Source organism: Sander vitreus, chromosome 8 (assembly GCF_031162955.1).
Source record: "Sander vitreus isolate 19-12246 chromosome 8, sanVit1, whole genome shotgun sequence".
Lineage (NCBI taxonomy): Eukaryota > Metazoa > Chordata > Actinopteri > Perciformes > Percidae > Sander > Sander vitreus.
In genome coordinates, this window is record NC_135862.1 from 24,246,704 (window position 1) to 24,267,002 (window position 20,299).

Below are 20,299 nucleotides of genomic sequence, written 5' to 3' on the forward strand. Positions count from 1 at the left end.
TGTGTCCTTCACCTCCCTCTATCCTCTACCTAACATACAGTACAGGAAGGGGGCTCTGCTTTGCTTCAACCTACTATTGTACAGTGTTGTTAATGTGTGGAGAAGAGGCATCTCTGGTCACCTGCGGGCTCGTCCTTCCCTCCTGCGGCGGCGGGAGGCGGCCTGCAGGCGTACGGCCACTACGCTGGCCAGTAGGGAGCCACGTCACTGCCTGACGGGGCGATACTAGCCAATCACTGTTTGGGTTGTTTATGTGGGGGGATGATTAAAGCGCTTCCTACTCAGGACCTGAGAGAATACGTCACTGCTGCCAGAGAGAATTTACTCTCTAATTTTCCATTCTCTGTCCCTTGTTGACCGGACTGCTCAGTCCTTCATATGACAGATGTTAATCGTGTTTAGCTACAGTATAGTCATATAATGTTCCCCCTAACAAACGTGTCCCAGCGCCTTCCTGTAGAGGGCAGCAAACATGACGAGAACGCCACAAAAACAAGGAGACAGGGAAGAAAATCGAAAGATTGTACGTTGGGTATTTAATCTGATCAGAGTCGATACGTTGAGGCAGACTGGTGCCCACATGAGGCTGAGTCAGTGTTGTTTGCCGGCGTTTCAGCACAGCAGCACCCCCCTACACCAACACCACCACCGACCACCCCACTTCAGCAGCACAGAAGGACAAAGACATGAGGTAATGTCTGCAGGCCCAGAGAGGTAGAGATGGAGACAGGAGGAAGAGGGCTGGGAGTAGATGGTGTGGAGCTGCTCAGTCACTCCAAGTGCAAAACTAAAGATCTCCACTTTTGGTTTATTGTTTTTACCGGGCCCCATAAGATTTGCTTCTTTTTTTTTTTTTAAGATTATCAGAGGAAAATTTGTTAAGAAATAACAATAATGGTATCATTACACATGTATAGAAAATGGACTGTACAAAGAATCACAAGCGGGTTCTATCAGACATAGCCTCTGTGTGGAGGAGGATTGGGTTTATAATTCTCCTTTTATATTTATTTTAATTTTTTTTTTTTTTTTTGCAGGGTTCTTCAGTTCTGGCTCTCGTTTTTATGTATTTTAATTATTAACTAAGTTAAAAGCAATTTAATATTTTAAGCTCTGCGGATCATAATCTAATAAAAGAGAGAAATGCCATCTTGCCTCACTGTCGTTTGTATGAATGGGTTTGTGTAAATTATGCAAAAGGAAAGAAACATGAGCATCTTGTGTGCAGCCTCCTCAAACATAATGCCATTTTTAAAGGGCAACTCCGCTTATTTTACACATAGTTTACTAGTCCCGAGGAGTACTACTCGGTCTGTAACAGTTGTGTAATGGCTTCTGTCACTGCAGGAGCTCTATAGATAAAAGTCCGGATGATGTCACAGTGAAGTTTGGGGAGTACGTATTTATAACAGAATGTGTGTTGCAAACTGGGAGCATACAACTTGAAAGATGTGGAAGTTGACCAGAAAGAGAGGCCAAAATGAAAAGATGGTTGCATCATAGGACATGTAGGATCGTATTGATTGTGATCAAATCATACTAGTAAAATGTCTCGCACAGTACATGTCTTTGTCTCAATTCTTTAATACCCAAATTGCAGTGATCGGTATAAAAAATGTTGCCGGATCATTACTGGATTTTTCAAACTCAAATATTGATATCGGCCTCAAACCTCCAGTATCACTCAGGCTCTGCTTGTGAGTCCCTTAACTTTATGGGAGTGCAACACTGACTCATTGGAGTGTCCCTTTAAATCATATAATGTGGCTTCTCCATCCACAACACACTTTACATGAAGCATTCACCTTTTATTGATTCAAGATACATGCAGTCACTCTTAAAAAAAAAAAAAAAAAAGATCAAACGCATCCAAACTGGACTTTCTGTTCATTCTGAGCACCAGGATTCTTTCGTTTTTCTAACAGTCATATCTATTTTTTTTATATTGGTGCATTCTGTCGTGCGTTTTCACTCAGACCCTGAGTAAAAGGCTTGTTGTGACATTGACAGAAGAGATAGATGTGATGTGGATTACTGATTACAAGTACTCTATAACATATTACTTTTAAAATAAATAGTATTTTGTCATTTAACTCTACAAACTAAAAATAATGATTTCTCATATAAAATGCTGGCAGACAGGGTTTACATGGATCATCAGTTCACTAAAGTCTCCACCTTGGACCTGCGGACCACCGTAGAGCCCCGTCGCCTTCTCACAGTCGCCCGCAAAGTGACGCCCTCGTTTAGTTTAAACCGAGCCATGCCACCTGCCTCGTCCAGTTGCTTGGCGCTGCAGCACGGTGTCGGCACCTTCGTGGTGTTCCCGAACTTGGAGTAGTCCACCGCGTACATGCCGTCCTCCTCGGAGATTGTGGGCACGAAGCGCTGCCCCCACAGGATCTCCTCCGACACGTAGGAGGTCCTAGCCTGGGTGGTGATGCCCGTGGTCTCCACCACCCCCTCCAGCACCGCGATCACTTCGATGTCCTCGTGCTGCAGGTCCAGAGCGGACAGCTCATAGAGAGGGCTGTCCTTGTCGATGACGTGACAGATGATAAGGGGGGACACCAGGAAGACGCCGTTGGTACCCACCGGGTTATCCAAGTGTATGTCGATCTGGTTCAGAGGCACCACCTCGCCCTCCTCGGTGGTGGTTCTCCTCACCACCTGCAGCCGCACGGTGGCGCTGATGATCATGCTTTTCCTCAGGTCGCCGAGGCGCATCATGAAGCACAGCTTGTTGTTGCGGACGGAGATGACTGCGTGCTTGCTGAAAATGAGCGTCTCTGCGCGCCGATTGGCTTGCGCAGTTTTCATAAAGATGCAGCCGAGCATGATGGCGTTGATGAGCAGCCCGACGATGTTCTGCACGATCAGGATGAGGATGGCGGAGAAGCACTCCTCCGTGACCATCCGGCCCCCGAAGCCGATGGTCACCTGGACCTCTATGGAGAAGAGAAAAGCTGAGGAGAAGGACTGAACGTCCGTTACGCACGGGACAAAGTCGTCTCCTCTCGGGTCCAAGTCGCCGTGCGCAAAGGCTATGAGCCACCAGATCATCCCAAAAAGAAGCCAGCTGCACAGGAAGGACATGGTGAAAATAATAAGCGTGTGGAGCCATTTTAAATCCACGAGAGTGGTGAAGACGTCCTGCAAGAATCGGCCCTGTTCTCGGATGTTGGTGTGCGCTACATTGCAGGCGCCGTTCTTGGCGACGAACCGAGCTTTCCTCGGTTTGGCCTTAAACAACTTGGGCTGTAGAACATTCTCAGCTAAACGTGTCAGTAAATAATCATCAGGGACGAGTCCTTTCCTGGACAACATAGCGCTCCCATAATATGGGCCCACAGCCTTTTGGCTTTGAAGTTACAGATTCGTCTCTGCTCTGCTGAAAGATGAAGTATTTCCCCTTTTCTTACCAATCGGTAAGCTCCTCGGCAGCTGTCGGGCGCAATAAGGAAGGAGTCTTGTCGTCCGTTTTCTGGAGGTATGTGCGCTCCTCACGTTGCCTCCAGATCAGGCGCTTCACAACCGCGAGGTCCCAGGAGAAGATTCTTCTTCCAGCTCCACAGCTGCCGCCGTCACTCACAGCACCCACCGGCCGGGCATAGATGTACCACACCGCCACGTCCCATTGTGAATGGACCCCGCGGTGGTGCGCACTCACCGTGGAAATTCAGGGAGATGTAAAATGTTGATGCAGGAACATAATGGGCATGTGAGCTGACTTTTATCTTTAGATGAGAAGGCAGGCTTTAGTGGCGCGGCTGGCTCTGCGCTGACTCCGCCACTTCACTATCGCTCGGTAACGTGAGCTGGAGACGTGGTGAGGTGGAGAGGTACCCCCCTCCCTCTACCATCTCTGTGGTGCCCTTCCTGTGATTTTCATTGGGAATGCAGGAGTGGGCCCATTGTGCATTAAAAGATCAGTTCAGTTGTGCAGCCTAAAGGCCACAGGCAGCTCTCTGAATGTATAATGGGTTAAATATAGGGCACTCTACAGTAAATCAGCCTCATGCTGCTATAAACTTCCCCTTACATGAATAGCAAGTGGGCTGTTTACACACAGGAACAATAATTAGTCTTTTAATTAACATCCAGTCCTGTTTTTGAAATCTGCTGGGCTCATTCTCCTTTTCATACCACCCAAATGGAAACTTGATTTTACAGGCCACTGTGCTCTTCTGACATCCAACTTGTCACATGGCAGTCCTGTCTGCAGCAGGCGCAGCCGCTCAACACGCTGAGTACATGAAGATTATCACTATGCTGTTTCTGGCTCTTTGCCATGTCTTGCTCGACAGCACCGTGCAGTCCTCTGCTCATTTTAAACCTGCGATCCGCTGATGAGTCACTTGTTTTTTTTTTAACATGGCATAAGGTCTCACTCACACAAGCACAACACAACTTCACTTTAGTCATCATCCCAGTTCTTTTCCAAAACAACCCCAACCAAAAAAACAAACATGTTAAATGCTCATTTATGTTTTATTAACAAAGAATTAACTATTTGTATGTACAAATATTATACATGATTATAAAATAAAAAGGAATATATTCCATCGGACAATTGCACTTTGAATGTCTTCCTCTAATGCTTCCTCTCTTCTCTTCTTGTGCTACTTGTCTGCTCGCACGAAGGAGGTGAAGACGCTGTCGTCCTTGTCCAACAGGGCCCCGGGCCTGTCGTACTCCAGGATCATCCCCCTCTTCATCACAATCACCAGGTCGGCATTCAGGATGGTGTGGACGCGATGCTGTGCCGCAGAGGGAGAAGAAAACATTACATTGACACTCAATGAGTCTTTAAACAAAATATATAACCAATGCTTTATCACACGCACGTCATTTGTACAAGTAAGTACAATGTGACATGTAATGGTAACACTTTATAATAATGGTACATGAATTATCATGAATTCTTCACTTTAGATATTTCATTCATGTAGTACTTCATGAACTATCAGTAATAGTATCTCATTCATGACTTACAGGAACAATACGTTAATGAACGCATCAATTGAGGTATTTGAATCATCATGACTTCTGATTTATTAATGCCGTTCATGTCTTCTTCATAGGTACATCTGTAGTTAAAGTGGCAGGCTAAAGAAACTGACTTGTAGCGTTGTAATCATGGTGAACTAAACATTACTTCTCCGTTACTTCACAATGTTTGTGGCCCTTCAAATAAAGTGCTGACTTGGTTCATCTTTAACATTGATATGTAAGATATGATTAATGGTGGCCTATGCCCCAATCATCTTTGTGACCCCTCAAATAAAATAAAAATGTCAGACACTTAAAGTTAGTAAAAAGTTAAATTCATAAATATCCTACTTGGGTGAGCATTGTTCTGAGGCATTGCTGTTTGCTTTATGTTGTCGTGAATAAAGAAAATATAAAAATGCATCTGCAGTATACTGTACTTTGTGTCAATGCAGTGACCTCAGTATCATTTGGCCAACCCACTCTTTTAATTCTTAAAACATTTAATTTTATGCCACCATTAACATAGCTTATTTATCAAAGTTAAAGATGAACCAGGTCAGCACTTTATTTGAAGGGCCACAAACATGAAGTAATGAAGAAGTAGTGTTTAGTTAACAATGATAACAACAAATACATTTTTTTTTTAAGAATATATGTAAACTGCTGGGACTGGTCAGGTTTTATGAAGAAGGCATGAACATCATTCATAAATCAGAAAATACCTTAATTTATGCATTCATGTTTTGTCCCTGCATTAAGTCATGAGGTACTATTAATCCTTTTACATTACTGAAAGTTCATGAAGTACTACATGAATGAATTCATGCTTTTTCATGCATGAAGTCATGCATGCATTCATGATAATTCATGTACCATTATTATAAAGTGTTACCCATGTAATAAAACTGGCTGTTAAGTTAATGAAAAAGAAGGTTTTTAGTTCAGGAAAATGTTCCTCCACAGTAAATACCAGAGGTTACTGTAGCTTTTTCAAGTCATCACAGGTTGCCCTCCCTTTTTTTAATACGTTCATCTAAGATATCTAATGTGAAGAGTTATGACATTTTAACATTTATGGATGTTCTTTTTGATTATAACAAAATAACCTTAAGAATCCACAGGCAAAATTGTCCAGAAAGTCTGGCATCTGCTCTGAGTTCCCCTCCCCTAGTTTTCTCTCTTACCTTTTTTAATTTTCAGCACAATCCTACTGAATGAGTTAGACAGTTTTGCTGTCCACGCTGCACCTGTTTGTTGCTTTGCCTCACTTTACAAGATTTGCATCAGCACTGCAAGGACGAGGGTCAGCGCTCTCAGGGGGAAATGGGAGAGCTGCAGGGGGGTGGGGTGGAGGGTGGTCGAGGGAGGGGGGGGGGGCATACTCACTGCTATAGTAACCACTGTTCGATCAGCAAACGCAGTCATCACCACTTTCTGCAGGATGCTCTCCTGTGAGGGCAGAGGCAGAGGAAGATGACTTTCATGTTGACTGAAAATCGAAGGGCAGAAACAAAAGTACACGTGGAAGACTGTTTGAAACCTTTATCAAACTCCACCTCTCTTGTTCCTCGTCTTGGTGTGCCTGATTAAACAGTCAACCGTGTTTCCTCGAGGGAAGTGCAGCTGCGTTATAGTGAGCTAGAAATGTCGCTCTTTGTGACCGATCATTCAGGAGAGGGTCTTAAGTAAGAACACTGACTCCCCTCAGGCTCAGAGTATTTTTCTCAATTTCTTTCTTTCTTTCTTTCTGATTTACTGCTAAGTCCCTCTGTATGCATTTCTACCATCTTACACTGCTCGGGTACCCAAAACACTGACCGTTGCCATGTCTATGGACGCAGTGGCTTCGTCCATGATGAGGATGCTGCTCTTCCTGACGAAGGCTCTGGCCAGACAGAACAGCTGTCTCTGACCCTGACTGAAGTTTTCTCCTCCCTCCGTCACCATGGCATCTGAAAGGGGGAAAAATACATAAATATTCATTGTTTTAGATTTTAAATCGGGGACTGCTTTTTATGTAACATGTGACATTATATTGGTACATTATGCTATTATTATACATCAAATCCATCACCAAATCAGCCTTTTGTCATCTCAAAAACATCTCCAGACTCCGGACATCACTCTCTGACTCCGTGGCAGAAACCCTCATTCATGCTTTCATAACCTCCCGTTTGGACTACTGCAATGGAGTCCTGTCTGGGGTCCCCAACCAAAACCCTAGACAGGCTGGAGCCTGTGTCCACAACTCTGCTGCCAGGGTCCTCACCCACACCAAGACCTGGCAGCCCATCACCCCAACCCTCATCCACCTTCACTGGCTCCCAATTAAGCCCCGCATCACATATAAAATCCTCCTTCTCAGCTACAAACCCCTGCGTGCCCCGGCCCCACAGTACCGCTCCGACCTCCTCCATCCATACACCCCCACCCCGAAACCTGCGGTCCTCAGACGCTGGCCTGCTCTCCATTCCCCACAGCAGACTCTGTACCTTTCGGAGACAGAGCCCCATCCCTCTGGAACACCCTCCCTGCAGATATCCGCAATGCTACATCCCTGGACATATTTAAAAAGATCCTGAAACACCACCTGTTTACCACAGCCTACAACCTCCTTTAGCTAAGCCACAGGAATTCTGGAAAGTGTCCTTGGGTTTCATGAAAGGCGCTATATAAATAAAAGTTATTATTATTATTATTTTAGCTAAAGAGGGCAAAGGTAAATGGCCATATACGTATATATATCTTATGGATTTTCCATTTACATCTCTGTGTTACAAATGAGGCCAAGTCATAAAACAATGCTTGAGAAACTGCTCTCCAGTAATCTTTCAGTTTAGAGTTTGTTTTAAAGATATCTATTTATTTTTTAGGGGGCATTTTTTCATCTTTATTGGGCAGTTAAATAGAAAAGAGATAGACAGGAACCAAGGGGAAAGAGAGAGGTATAACCACTGAAATTGAAGGTTTAACATGACGCAAGGGGTGAGGCGTGGTGAATATTTTAAAATAAAATTCTATATATAGATATGAGAAAATAAAAATGTATTTTTTTTTTGTGTTTAACATTAAATAAGTAAACTGTATGATGAAGTTAAAACATTCATTTTTAATTTCACAAACTAACTACAACTGTACATCTTTTATAAAACTCAACATCACTAGCAGTAACGAAGACTCACTGCAATTAACTGGTCTGCTTTATATGCAACACAAGACTCTACATTGACACTGTGCTGCTACTTTGACTTAATTAAAGGGCAAAAGGAATTGGCCATTAACCCTTGGGTTACAGATCAATATCTTAGTGAACATTTGGCTCCAATGAACATAAATCAAAGCAGCACACACACACACACACACACACACTCACAGAAATACATCAGGTGAGATGAGCAGCAGCAGTCAATTAGTCCAGCAGAGTAGAGAGTGGTTGTTTTTATAAGGAAGTGTAGTAGAGGATGATGGAGACATAAAGAACTAAGTGATAAACTGCAAACCAACAGCAGCTAAAGTAAGACACCGTGCACAGCATGAATCAGCATACCAAGCATTCATCATGTATGTAGGCTACGCCTGTTGAAGAGGAACACAGCTCTCCGCTAATATCTGATCTGATGGTGAGACTGCTGCATTCTGTAACTATCAGGTCTACTGTGTCAGAACTGCAACCTGAAGCTGAGCTAAGAATAATGTGCCTGTACACACAACACTGGATACAGCTCAGAAGGGGAGTTCAAAGATTCATGCTCATGTGTTTTGATCCAGCAGCCTGATCTTTGTGTCGAGAAACTGGAGCAGTGAGGGAAGATTGTATTTATTGTACAGATCATTGGTAGTTAACTTATACTGTATACCGCATCTTTTGCAAATCACAAATTTGCCTTAAAGGACTTTGCAACATGTACAGTATACGACTCCCTCTACCCTCAGCCCCTTGGTTTAGTTAAATGCTAACATCAGCATGCTAACATGCAAAATCATGTGGTTATAATGTTTACCATCTTAGTTTAGCATGTGCTAATTAGCACTAAACAGCAGAGGCTGATAGGAATGTCAATAGCTTTGCAGGTATTTGGTCATAAACCTAAGCCCCAGAGGGACCATGAATGTCTGTAAAAAAAATCTCATGACAATCCATCCAATAGTTTTTGACATAGTTTAGTCTGGACCAAAGTGGTGGACTGACCAAGTGGTTGACAGACTGACATGGCCATCCCCAGAGCCAGCCTGGCTAGAAGGGAAGAAACTTCAGGAAGAGCAACAGACATGCAATAGATGTCTCACACACACACACACACACACACACACACACACACACACACACACACACACACACACACACACACACACACACACACACACCCCTAACTATAAAGTCTGTATGTGCCTCCTTCGCATATCTCGAGAACCGTTCATGCGATCTACTTTACACTTGGCGGGTGTATTGCTGGGTACCCAAGGATGTGCAGTGTTGAAGTTGGTGCAATTTGGACACGCAAGATGTTCAATATGAATAAACTTTAAATTAACAAGCGAACAGAGCTCTGTGCAGCTGTGCAGGCGGAGCTTTGGGACTCTGCAGAACAGAGTTTGAAACGGGGACTGCACTAGTTAAAACAAACAGATTTACTCACCCAGGCCTCCTGGAAGAGATTTAACGACAGGCTTCAGCTGAGCGATCTCCAGAGCTTCCCAGAGCATCTCATCTGTAGCCTTCATCTCTGGGTCTAGGTTGAACCTACGCACACACAAACACACATGCACGCACATACACTTGTATTCATTTATCACTAACTTTAAAGTTAAAGAAGCAAAGATAACATTTTATTATGATCTCTATCTATTTGAAGTAGTGTCGCTTATGATTAACAAATATTTCAACAAGTTAGCTCCAGGTGCACTGCGTCATTCACACCTGACATGACTCGCTCTCTGCATCACCTATCCAACATATCTTTTCAATTTGTCGACCTATGTAAGCTGTCAGAAATGTCCAGCTCTCTGCTCTGCCGAGAGACCAAACATGTAAATAAACTTTACGGTAAAATACTTTTACGTAATCTAACTGACCGAAATATCCAACACTACAGCTTCCTCTCATCTCCAAACATGATAAAGCTTTTATGGTCACTGCCGCTGAAGTCTAAAAATAAACCTCTCCATCTGAGTTTTCAGAGGAATGTCCTCTTATCTACAAACCCTCAGCTCTACTCGTGCTTCCGATAAGTGTCTTTAAAGTGTGTCACAGTTTGCCAATTAGCCCTGTTACTGGAAATGTCCAGTGTTTTCTCTCTTCTACTGAAACTCGATTATCAGTAGCTCCAAATCTAAACCTCTGTGACGACTCGTCCTGCTGGTAAAACAGATGGTGAAGTGAAGTTCATCGTACCGGATGGCGCCGCTGAACAGGATGGGGTCTTGGAGGATAATGGACAAGCGAGACCTGAGGGTCTGCAGAGGCAGCTTGGAGATATCGATGTCGTCGATCACAATCCTCCCTGGGAGAGAAACACATATCGTGAATCCCAATCACATCACACATAGACTACATTACAAAGAGCAGTCTTTTCTTGCTAGCGTTGCATGTTAAAAGTATTTTTAATGAACTACATTACCCATTACTATGAGTTCAATTTAAGCGTTGATGTTTTACTGTACCCTCGAACATATCCACCATGCGGAAGAAGGCCAAGGAGAAAGATGACTTGCCGCTGCCTGTCCTGCCACAGATCCCCACCTAAAAAAACCAAGGCGCCTTAATCATCATTATCGCAGACATTCCATCATGTATCATATTGTCTGGCATTTGCGTTTCGTTTCACAGGTTTCCTCAGTTTGGATACCTTCTGCCCAGGGTTGATGTGTGCGTTCACATTTTTGAGCACAGGCTTCAGCGTGGCGTCATATCGGACACTCAGATTCTGGATCTTGATCTCTCCCTCTCGGGGCCAGCCGTCAGGGACCTGAGACACAGCTGAGAACAGGACACAGGAACATCAGTGGATTTTAGCTTTCAACTTTTTTTTACCCCTTGATATAATAGTTTAAAATTGTTATCTCTACGTTTTCGATCATTGGAGTCAAATTGAGATTTATGTATTATGTATGTATTTATTATTAATGTATTTCAATGTTGAACAGACACTGGCCTCTTTGCAAAATCACTTCTGGCTGAAAGGAGAGCTGCATGTAAGATAGATTACTAGGATGTATAATGTATAACGTAACTGATACAAGTGGAATACAGATAGATACAAATAGATTTCTTGTGAGCATTATGATACCCCTTGGGTTGACAAAGATGAATGTGAAGTAAATGTAGTCTAACTGTAAACTTAAAAAAAAAAAAACACACACATAAACATCAGATAAGATGTTATAAGATATGATCTTAATTGTGCACCTGTTGCAAGAAGGTTTAATTTAAGATGGAACTGTGACTGTGTTGCTGCACTCACTGAGCAGTCCCTCGTAATTCTCTGGTTCAGTTTTGAGCAGGCCGTTTATCCTTTTGACTGAGCCAAGCTGTACTTCCATGTCTGCCAAGTTACGCACCATCCAGTTCATGTAGTTGGATACCTGATACATGGAGGCAGGCGAGAAGGGGGAGGGGGAGTAGACACAAGTTGGGTAAATGTCACAGGCACACACTTCATTAGCTTTGTCAGATAGTCCAAAGTTTTTGTCTATGTAACATCATTAATTCTGAAAATGTTTGAAATCACCAAATTTGGAGACACATGGTTTTCACTGGACACAAACGATATATTGAGAAAGGTGCAAGTTTCACAAACATCTTGTACTATGTAGTTTATATGAATTAATTACAGTTTACACTGTTTAGACATATTTTCAGTTGGATTTTTTTTCCGTTATGAAATATAAAAAAAAAAAACATGAAATGGTTTAACTACAATTTTGGTCCAGATTTGAGTTTTTTTTTATTTTTTATATTAATCAGATACATTCTTTATAATTAAAACCTAAAAGAATGTGTCATGAATATAGTTTAAAATGTAAAAATATAGTTACCTATAGTAACGGCAGAACATAACACTTTATTCTAAATTGGGAAAGAAATATAACAAGTTTTGAAAGGTTTGGTAATCATGTAGAATATACACAATTTGCAGCGCAAACGTGAAAACCACCTGTATCGTCCTTAAAGAGTGCAGGTAGACAAGCAATAAAACTCATACACACACACACACACACACACACACACACACACACACACACACAGTCTCACCATGAGGGCGTACGTCAGTCCCAGCCCCACCAGACCGGTGGACAGCTGGTTGTAAAGAGAGTTGGTGATGGAGGCTACAGCTGCTACCAACACCACACATGCTCCAATGTACTCCTGCAGAAAGAGACAATGACAACTTTACAGCAGGGAGGTCATTCTAAAAAGTCAATAAAATAACAAATTTGTTCAGCTTATTGTCACCGCACACAAAAACGACGGATATGTTGCTAGTGTTTTCTTTTGCATCTGTGCACATAAATCCACAAACATCTGAAGCTTATCTCCTCTGCTGCTGTGAAAGACGAGAAGCCAAACGAGCGGTGAGTCGATAGATAAAAAACACATGAACATAGAATGCGATGTTATTAAAGTCATTAAATATTCAGCTTTTCAAGATCCCAAAAGACGGAGCCAGCGACATTAACCAAAAAATGTGAACCAGCTGTTGTCTGACAAACAGTAAACAGGACTGATCTGCATGTTAAAGCACTGAACAGGGGACGGATCATTACCATGCGGACCTCCAGCCAACGGTTGGCTGCTGTGAGAAAGAGAGAGGCGATGTTGTTGGCGTCAGTGTACTGCAGTAACCTCTGTCTGAACCTGGGCTCATACCTGCCGATGGAAAAAAAGACACGTCTCATTTGTGCTCCTATGTCCTGAGAGTCCACCAACTTGTTACTGCTATTTTCACTCGAGCATTTTCTGGATGTCTCTGTTAATTTGCACATTTTTGCTATTTTATTTTGTTGTAAAGCACTCTGAACTGTGTTTGTATGATATGTTGCTATACAAATACATTTGAATTACATAAAATGTTTCAGCGTCAGTGTCAGAATTAACCAATGAACTAACTATACTAGACTTTTGATTCACATGATATATATATATATATATATATATATATATATATATATATTATTATTATTATCATTACAGTAAGTGAAGTAATAATAATTACACAATTTCAACGGATTTCAACTGAATTGTTTATAGACTATGAGGTAATTGAAAATAAGATTTTTGAAATAAGGTAAACATTTCAACAATACACAGACTACAGACCATACGCACAACATATTAAACACACTCTGGACATGTTGGAGGACAAAAATAATTACATTCTGCTTTGAATAATAGTTGTGTCTGACATGATTTTTCAATTACGGTACTAAAATGACGTCTACTCCTCTCTTACCAAAACATTGTGTGTGTGTGTGTGTGTGTGTGTGTGTGTGTGTGTGTGTGTGTGTGTGTGTGTGTGTGTGTGTGTGTGTGCGTGCGTGCATGTGTGTATGTGTGCACTGTAGTTTTAACGTTTCCACATCAAATTGCATTTTGGACAATGATTGGCTTCCAGACTAGTTGTGATGTCACAAAATCATCTAGTTGATCCCCTTCAGCAGATGAATGTGAAAACAGCTAGTCTAGTGTTGAAATCTGCACATACATCACTCTGCACACAGTGAAGTAACAAAAAGCACTTTTTTTTTTTCACAGAGTTTACATCCCTCTTAAACAATGTTGTACAATAATCATTTACTAACCGTTGCTCGTTCACTTAAGACAGTTCGACCTGTTTGTTAGTAATAATTACCTGAGGGCCCTTATAGTGGTGAGGCCTTCCACTGTCTCAGAGAAGTGGCAGAGTAAAGGGAGTTGGGTGCTGTCCTCTAACTGCTGCAGGTCCCTGACCAGAAGACAGAGGACACAGTGGAGAGGGAAATATCAACTGAAGCAAAGTTCAAATAATATCAAAGATCGTAAGGTTGGAGTGGCGAGGACAGCATAACTGCGGGGTGGAACAGTGGGACAGGTTCAGAGAACGAGAATGATTTCACTGGCTTCACTGTGACAGTGAAGTCAGTCATGTGCAGCCACTTGATGGACTGATGGACAAAACTGTGGGTTTATGGATTTTACCATTGTGTTAATTATTTATGGGAAATATAAGCACTAAAAAACAGGGACAAAAGAATAAATCTCACATCCTGTCAGAACTTTAATTTTGACAAGGTAAATATAATTTCATTCACCAATCAGTCCGTGCATTATGGGGAATCTGTTTCCTCTAATTGGGGACTCTGTCTCAGCTCAAATCATTTTTGCCAACATTATCTTTAATCAAATTATATTTTCATTAAATGTATATATCATATATCATAATCTAAATGCCATTTCAAAGCCTTCTCCAAACTCTCAGGAATATTATTATGGTGGAAAAATACATACTACCTCTTACTTTATTGAAATGTTATTATGTTTTTGGACCAAAAAAGTCAAATCAAACATGTTGTGTCATAAAACAATACCAGAATCAGCCTTTAAAAAACCATGCTGTGTTATTGGTGTGTTATTGTAGTATGTAAACTAAAAAAAAAACTCACATTGAACATGGCCCGGGTGTCCTCACTGGGAGCTACAGCCCCAATTACAACAGCTGAACAACAGGTGCATGATATCCGACTCACCTGGAAGCCACCCGGAAGTATTTCTGGATGAAGTAGCAGGTGACGGCCAGTGGCAGGAGGGCGATGAGAAAGACGGGGGTCACGTAGCAGATGACGCCCAGAGCAGACACACACAGCAAGGTGGAGCGGGAGAGGCACTCCAGGGTGGTGGGGATGTGCTGGTCGATTGTGTTTGTGTCTGTGGAAAACCTGTTGAGGATGCTGCCGAGCGGAGTCGTCTCAAACAGCCTGGAGGGATGAAAACAATTCATTTACCCTCTGCCATAATTATGTTTTAGAGCTTTTCACATGTTGACAATAAGACAGTACTATTCAACATGAATCTGCTCAGACATGCTGCGCAGCTGTTTATTTAGCTGTGTAAGTGAGTGTATATACAGTACATGCAAGTGTGTTATGTGCATGTGAGCGTCTTAATGTAAGTGATGTCTCCTAGGTTTTGTGTAAGGAAAGCAGATGGTAGTCTGAGTAATGGGGCGTAAAAAGATGCTTTTAACAGCATTTTCTCGTTTAAATGATCTGTTTCAGCGGAAACGCTATCAGCGAGCACACGTATTTCTCTTTCACACATCACGAGGCAGAGCTGCAGTGTGCATACACACACACACACACACACACACACACACACACACACACACACACTCTGAGCGTCGGACCTCATGGGGGCCAGGATGATCTTGTTGAGCAGGTCGTGGTGGAGCTCCTTGGCCACTTTGAGGCCGGTCCACTCCACAGCCACAGAGGTGAACAGACACAGGATGATGCCCAGGCAGCACAGCACGCTGAACACCGACAGATACCACGAGTGACTGAAGCCACAGCCCTGCAGAGAGAGAGAGAACATGACTGCAACTGTGTGTGTGTGTGTGTGTGTGTGTGTGTGTGTGTGTGTGTGTGTGTGTGTGTGTGTGTGTGTGTGTGTGTGTGTGTGTGTGTGTGTGTGTGTTTAAGAAAGTGAGAGGGCGTTGTCCAGTAATTATAAGCATAATTAAACTCTGAGGCTGGTGATCTAATGTGACAAAAGCCAGTGAAGCTTTTAAAGCTGATCTGGCTGTCTCAAACTTGTCTACCTTCTTTTAGTATTCATAAGTATTCAGACATTCCTATTCATGATATAAGACCTACAAATACAACCAGTTAAAATCAAATTTAAAAAAATGTATTTCAATCAGGACACTGACATCAAGTTTTGACCATTTATCTCAGCATGGAGGCAGCTGTGGGGGGGGGGGGGGTCAGAGGGTGGCAGGGGATGCAGGATTGAGGAGCAGTGTGTGCTGGAGCAAGCAGAATGAATAAGCACAGAGCAGATGATACGGAGCGTCGACTGGGTTGGGTCGTGGATAATTAGACGGCAAAGAGAAATCACCTCTGTGTCTGCCTGAACAACCACTTTTTTCAAAGTGAATTTGTGAATCAACGACTACATTTTTCAAATATTACGCAATGCATTTCAAATGTGTGTTGGGAATATTAAATCATGTCAAATCAATCAGCCCAAAATCACAAGCCTCACAGGGCTTTACGTTCTGTACAATGTATGGAACCTTCTATCCTTAGACTTTCATAGAGTCCATAATATCAAACAATTATTTTTACAATAACTACATTTATGAAACTATGAATTAGCATTTTGACTAATTTAAGGAACAGTTAAATTCTCACTAAATTTGGTATTCATGACCTAAAAAGTTTTAATTTGTCATACTAAAAGAAAACAATCAGGGACGTAGATGTAAAGAAAGCCACGTCACAACAGACATTAGCACCTGATATCACTCACAAAATGATTGACAGGTCTTCAAATACACAGACTATATTTGATACACAGTTATGGTATCATAGTTTATTTAATGCCTTGGGCTTTAGGCTAAAATATATTGTATTTGATTGACAAACACAATTATTATTGCTCTCCATTCAAAGCTCAAATGCTTAAATTATGTATGTAAATATATTGGTCAAACAAATGACAGATTAGGCCTTCATAACAATCCATTATATCAAAGAAAAAAGACACTGGGCCCTGGCAGAGACTTGAAGTGTCAGTAATGTGTCAGAGTTTGTGTCTGATAGCAGAACAGGACTTACAAGTGTTCTCACATGGATAAGTCTACAGCACACCCCAGATTAGATCAGCCTGGCAAATACACACCCAAGCTCAGCCAAACAACATGTCCATGGCATTCAAGTCACAATTTGCACTTAACTGTACATTCAGTGTGTGTGTGTGTGTGTGTGTGAGAGAGAGAGAGATAGAGAGAAGTGAAGAAGAGACGACTGCACTGTTTGTAGTCGATAGGATGACATAGTGCACTTTAAACTGCTGTACCCCAACCCCAGTTATCTGTCTTTAGCCTCTGTGTGAAATATGACTTGGCATTGTAATTCACAGGACAGACAGACACACACACACACACACACACACACACACACACACACACACACACACACACACACACACACACACACACACACAGTTAATAATAGATCAGCTTCACTGACTAACATTATTAATAGATCAGCTTTACTGACTAACATTATATAAACTACCATTGTGTGTGTGTGTGTGTGTGTGTGTGTGTGTGTGTGTGTGTGTGTGTGTGTGTGTGTGTGTGTGTGTGTGTGTGTGTGCGTGTGTGAGTGGCAGTCAGAAACTCTATTGAGGGAAGAGGTCTCTGACAAAAGATAAGCTTTAAACTGAAAATAAATGTTTAAGTGTCTGTTGTTTCTAAATCAGGATAAGTGTTTATTTCAGATCATTTCAGTTGGGACTAAAGCCATTCAGAAATAATTTCTGCAGGTATTTCAACCAATGAAATCTACATGAATCAAATCTCTGCATCTTTACATTTCCCAGCAGCACTTTCTCTGAGACTCCATCAAAGCATTCTGTTTCTCTAACATGCAGATGAGTGTGAGCTGCATTTGCTTCAGGGTGCGTAAGCAAACGCTCCATCTGGAGCCTGGCAGTGTCTGTGTTTGTCCGCTCAACTGAGATTTTGTGAGAGTGTTATTTTTAAAATAACGGCTGTAACTATTATTTTCATTATTGATTAAATTGCAGATTATTTTCTCAATTTATTGATAAATCGCTTAGTTTGTAAATGTCAGAAAATAGTGATCAAATTGATTGTTCAGAAGAAATCCAGTTTACTATCAAATGGGACAATGTTTCACAACCTTGTTGACTTGTGACCCCTTGAAAAATGTCAGAAGTCTATAAGTCACGTAGGTCAGTAAGTTTTGACCTCCGTACTTCTCAAATTGTCTCATGTAATACATTTTTAAGGCCCCAATGATCCAAAACTATCCAATATTTTACGAAAAATGCAAATATTTGAAAAAGAAATTCATACTTGTGTTGGAAAACTTTTTTTTTCATCTTTACTACTCCAAAAATCATCTCATGAACCCCCTCAGATAAGGCACAGAGGGAAAAAAAGCAGTAAATCCGTATTGAGAAGCAACTAGAGAATGTGTGGCTTTTTTTAATTAAATGACTTAAACGATTGATTTAAGTCCTTAGGCAGTGACAATCAAGCAAGAGAAAGGACTTTACGACTCTAAAAACTTCTGATAAAACTGCTGATTAACACAAAAACTAAAAAAAACATTTGGCCAGGTAACAACAATCACATCTCAATCAAAACCAATGCCGTTCAGCCACTCACCTGAACGACGGTACAGTTCTGAGCTGTTGTTACCATCTTGGCCGCGATGACATGTGACGTCCAGTGTGCCAGCCAGTAGTCAATGGCGACCATGAGGGAGTGTTTGAGCAGCTGTGACAGGAGGAGCAGGATGAGCAGGAGGACCCCGGCAGAGGACAGGTAGGTGCCGCAGGAGCGCCAGGGGATGGTGGCACGCTGACGCATAACCTGCGACAGGTCGTCGTCATCGTCACTCTCCAGGGATTCCTCTGGGAATACAAATTTTACAGAAAATATTATGTCTGTGTTTAACTGTGGTCTCCTCTGCTGTGAGTCATGGCTCATATGCTCTCTGACATTTCTGGCATTCCTTCTTCTTCCCAGATATTACGTTATCTGTTTTTCTTTCTCTGTACTTTTTCTGACACAGGACTGGAAGAGCAGCGAATAAATAACAGAGAAAGAGGGCCAAAGCAGAGGTGAAACGCCTGCCTCCTCGCCACCCCTGATGTAAATATATCACATCACATCATGCAGCAAGCTTTGGAGTGTGAGGCTGCATGTGGAAGTCTACAAGCCGGTGGCAGAGAGGAAGCAGGAGAGTAGAGGAAGAAAAGACTGACTGAATGAATGAATGAATGAATAAATAAATGAATGAATGAATGAATGAATGAATGAATGAATGAATAAGCCTACTGCTACCATCATCTACTGTGCAACCATGCTGGCATTAAGTAGACTTTGAGAAGCAGTGGGGACAAATGTTTGGTGAAAAAGAAAATGATGTATGATGAGATTCTAACATGGTGGGAGAAGCGGACATGACTGGGAGTTGCTTGCAGCGTCACAATGCTTCAAACTACTTTTCTTTTTTCAGTCCATGCTTTTCTGGCCACACCTGCTCGATCAAACAGAAGGGCAGCTGGAGCCATTTCACAAGTCCACTCAGGGGTGCCACCAGCACATGGGAGACAACACAGAACACAGATAAAGAATACAACTACTGCACCTTAGCACCTCTCACCAAAGGGGCACATTCAACAGCAGAGCCATATAAATGTAAAGGATCAGATTTGTCTAGCAGGAGGCTGCTAGAGAGAAGGTGGTGTCATATTTGGTTGCTGAGAAAGTCTAAAGAGAAGCCAAGACATGAGACACCAGACCCAGAAGAAAGTCTGGAGCATTTAACACCCATGCTATGCTTGTTTTCATATACACAGGGTAGAATAAATAAAGAACAAGGGACGGAAATGATATACAGGGGATTTGTAGTCATAAAATAATTGCAGACATTGCAGCAGGTGTTAACATTCAAAAGAAGCTGATGAACTTAAGCTTAAATGTAATATAAGAGGTGCTGCTCTTCAGCAAAAAGACACAACAGGGGAAGGGAAATGATACTCCGCCTTCATTATTATCAGTAAACACACACACTATATTATATCGGTAAAGGACTGACTGCACTCATACATCATGTGATCACGCTGTTGGTTCCTGAGACCCCTCACCTTCCTCGTCCTCTTCAGTCCTGGCGGCGTCTCTGGAGTACATGGCCCTCCGCAGGTTTTTCCTCTCCAGATCTGTCATACTTGCCACCTCCGTCTCCTGGAGGAGAGATAAAGATAAACATGTGATTCTCTCCAGAATACTAAAGACTATAATCTGATGAGACATTAAGCAAACATCCAGGTAAACAAATTGTCATTCCAAGCAGCACTGGATTGTCTTCCGAACCTACAAACGAAAAGCAAAGATTCAAAGTTGTTACGGATTCATCAGCACATTGAATGTCCAGTCATTGACTTCTGGATCTGCCAGGCTCTTTAGGGGTACTATTTCCTCCAAACCCGACGCCCAAGAGCCACGCAGGTTGAACCAACGTTTCCATCTCTAAAGTGCAAGGACACACATATGCAGCCAGATAGCTT

General features: G+C 42.1%; 2 protein-coding genes across 2 annotated transcripts in view; both read right to left on the bottom strand.

Moving 5' to 3' along the window:
- Positions 1-999: 999 nt before the first annotated feature.
- kcnj11 (potassium inwardly rectifying channel subfamily J member 11) lies at positions 1,000-4,281 on the bottom strand. Its single transcript, XM_078257562.1, has one exon. It carries the CDS (start codon positions 3,325-3,327, stop codon positions 2,158-2,160), a length of 1,170 nt encoding a protein of 389 aa, XP_078113688.1. The 5' UTR covers positions 3,328-4,281; the 3' UTR covers positions 1,000-2,157.
- A 191-nt stretch (positions 4,282-4,472) lies between these two features.
- The window catches only part of abcc8 (ATP-binding cassette, sub-family C (CFTR/MRP), member 8), a 61,168-nt gene continuing 45,341 nt past the window's right edge, over positions 4,473-20,299 (bottom strand). The window contains exons 24-38 of the mRNA XM_078257561.1: positions 19,880-19,976; positions 18,393-18,640; positions 15,375-15,541; positions 14,719-14,946; positions 13,845-13,937; positions 12,760-12,862; positions 12,248-12,361; positions 11,457-11,577; positions 10,842-10,972; positions 10,657-10,735; positions 10,388-10,496; positions 9,633-9,736; positions 6,814-6,947; positions 6,382-6,444; positions 4,473-4,760 (exon numbers count right to left, since the gene is read on the bottom strand). Coding sequence (XP_078113687.1) covers positions 4,623-4,760; positions 6,382-6,444; positions 6,814-6,947; positions 9,633-9,736; positions 10,388-10,496; positions 10,657-10,735; positions 10,842-10,972; positions 11,457-11,577; positions 12,248-12,361; positions 12,760-12,862; positions 13,845-13,937; positions 14,719-14,946; positions 15,375-15,541; positions 18,393-18,640; positions 19,880-19,976 — 1,929 coding nt within the window. The 3' untranslated portion in view covers positions 4,473-4,622. The remainder of the gene's footprint in view (positions 4,761-6,381; positions 6,445-6,813; positions 6,948-9,632; positions 9,737-10,387; positions 10,497-10,656; positions 10,736-10,841; positions 10,973-11,456; positions 11,578-12,247; positions 12,362-12,759; positions 12,863-13,844; positions 13,938-14,718; positions 14,947-15,374; positions 15,542-18,392; positions 18,641-19,879; positions 19,977-20,299) is intronic.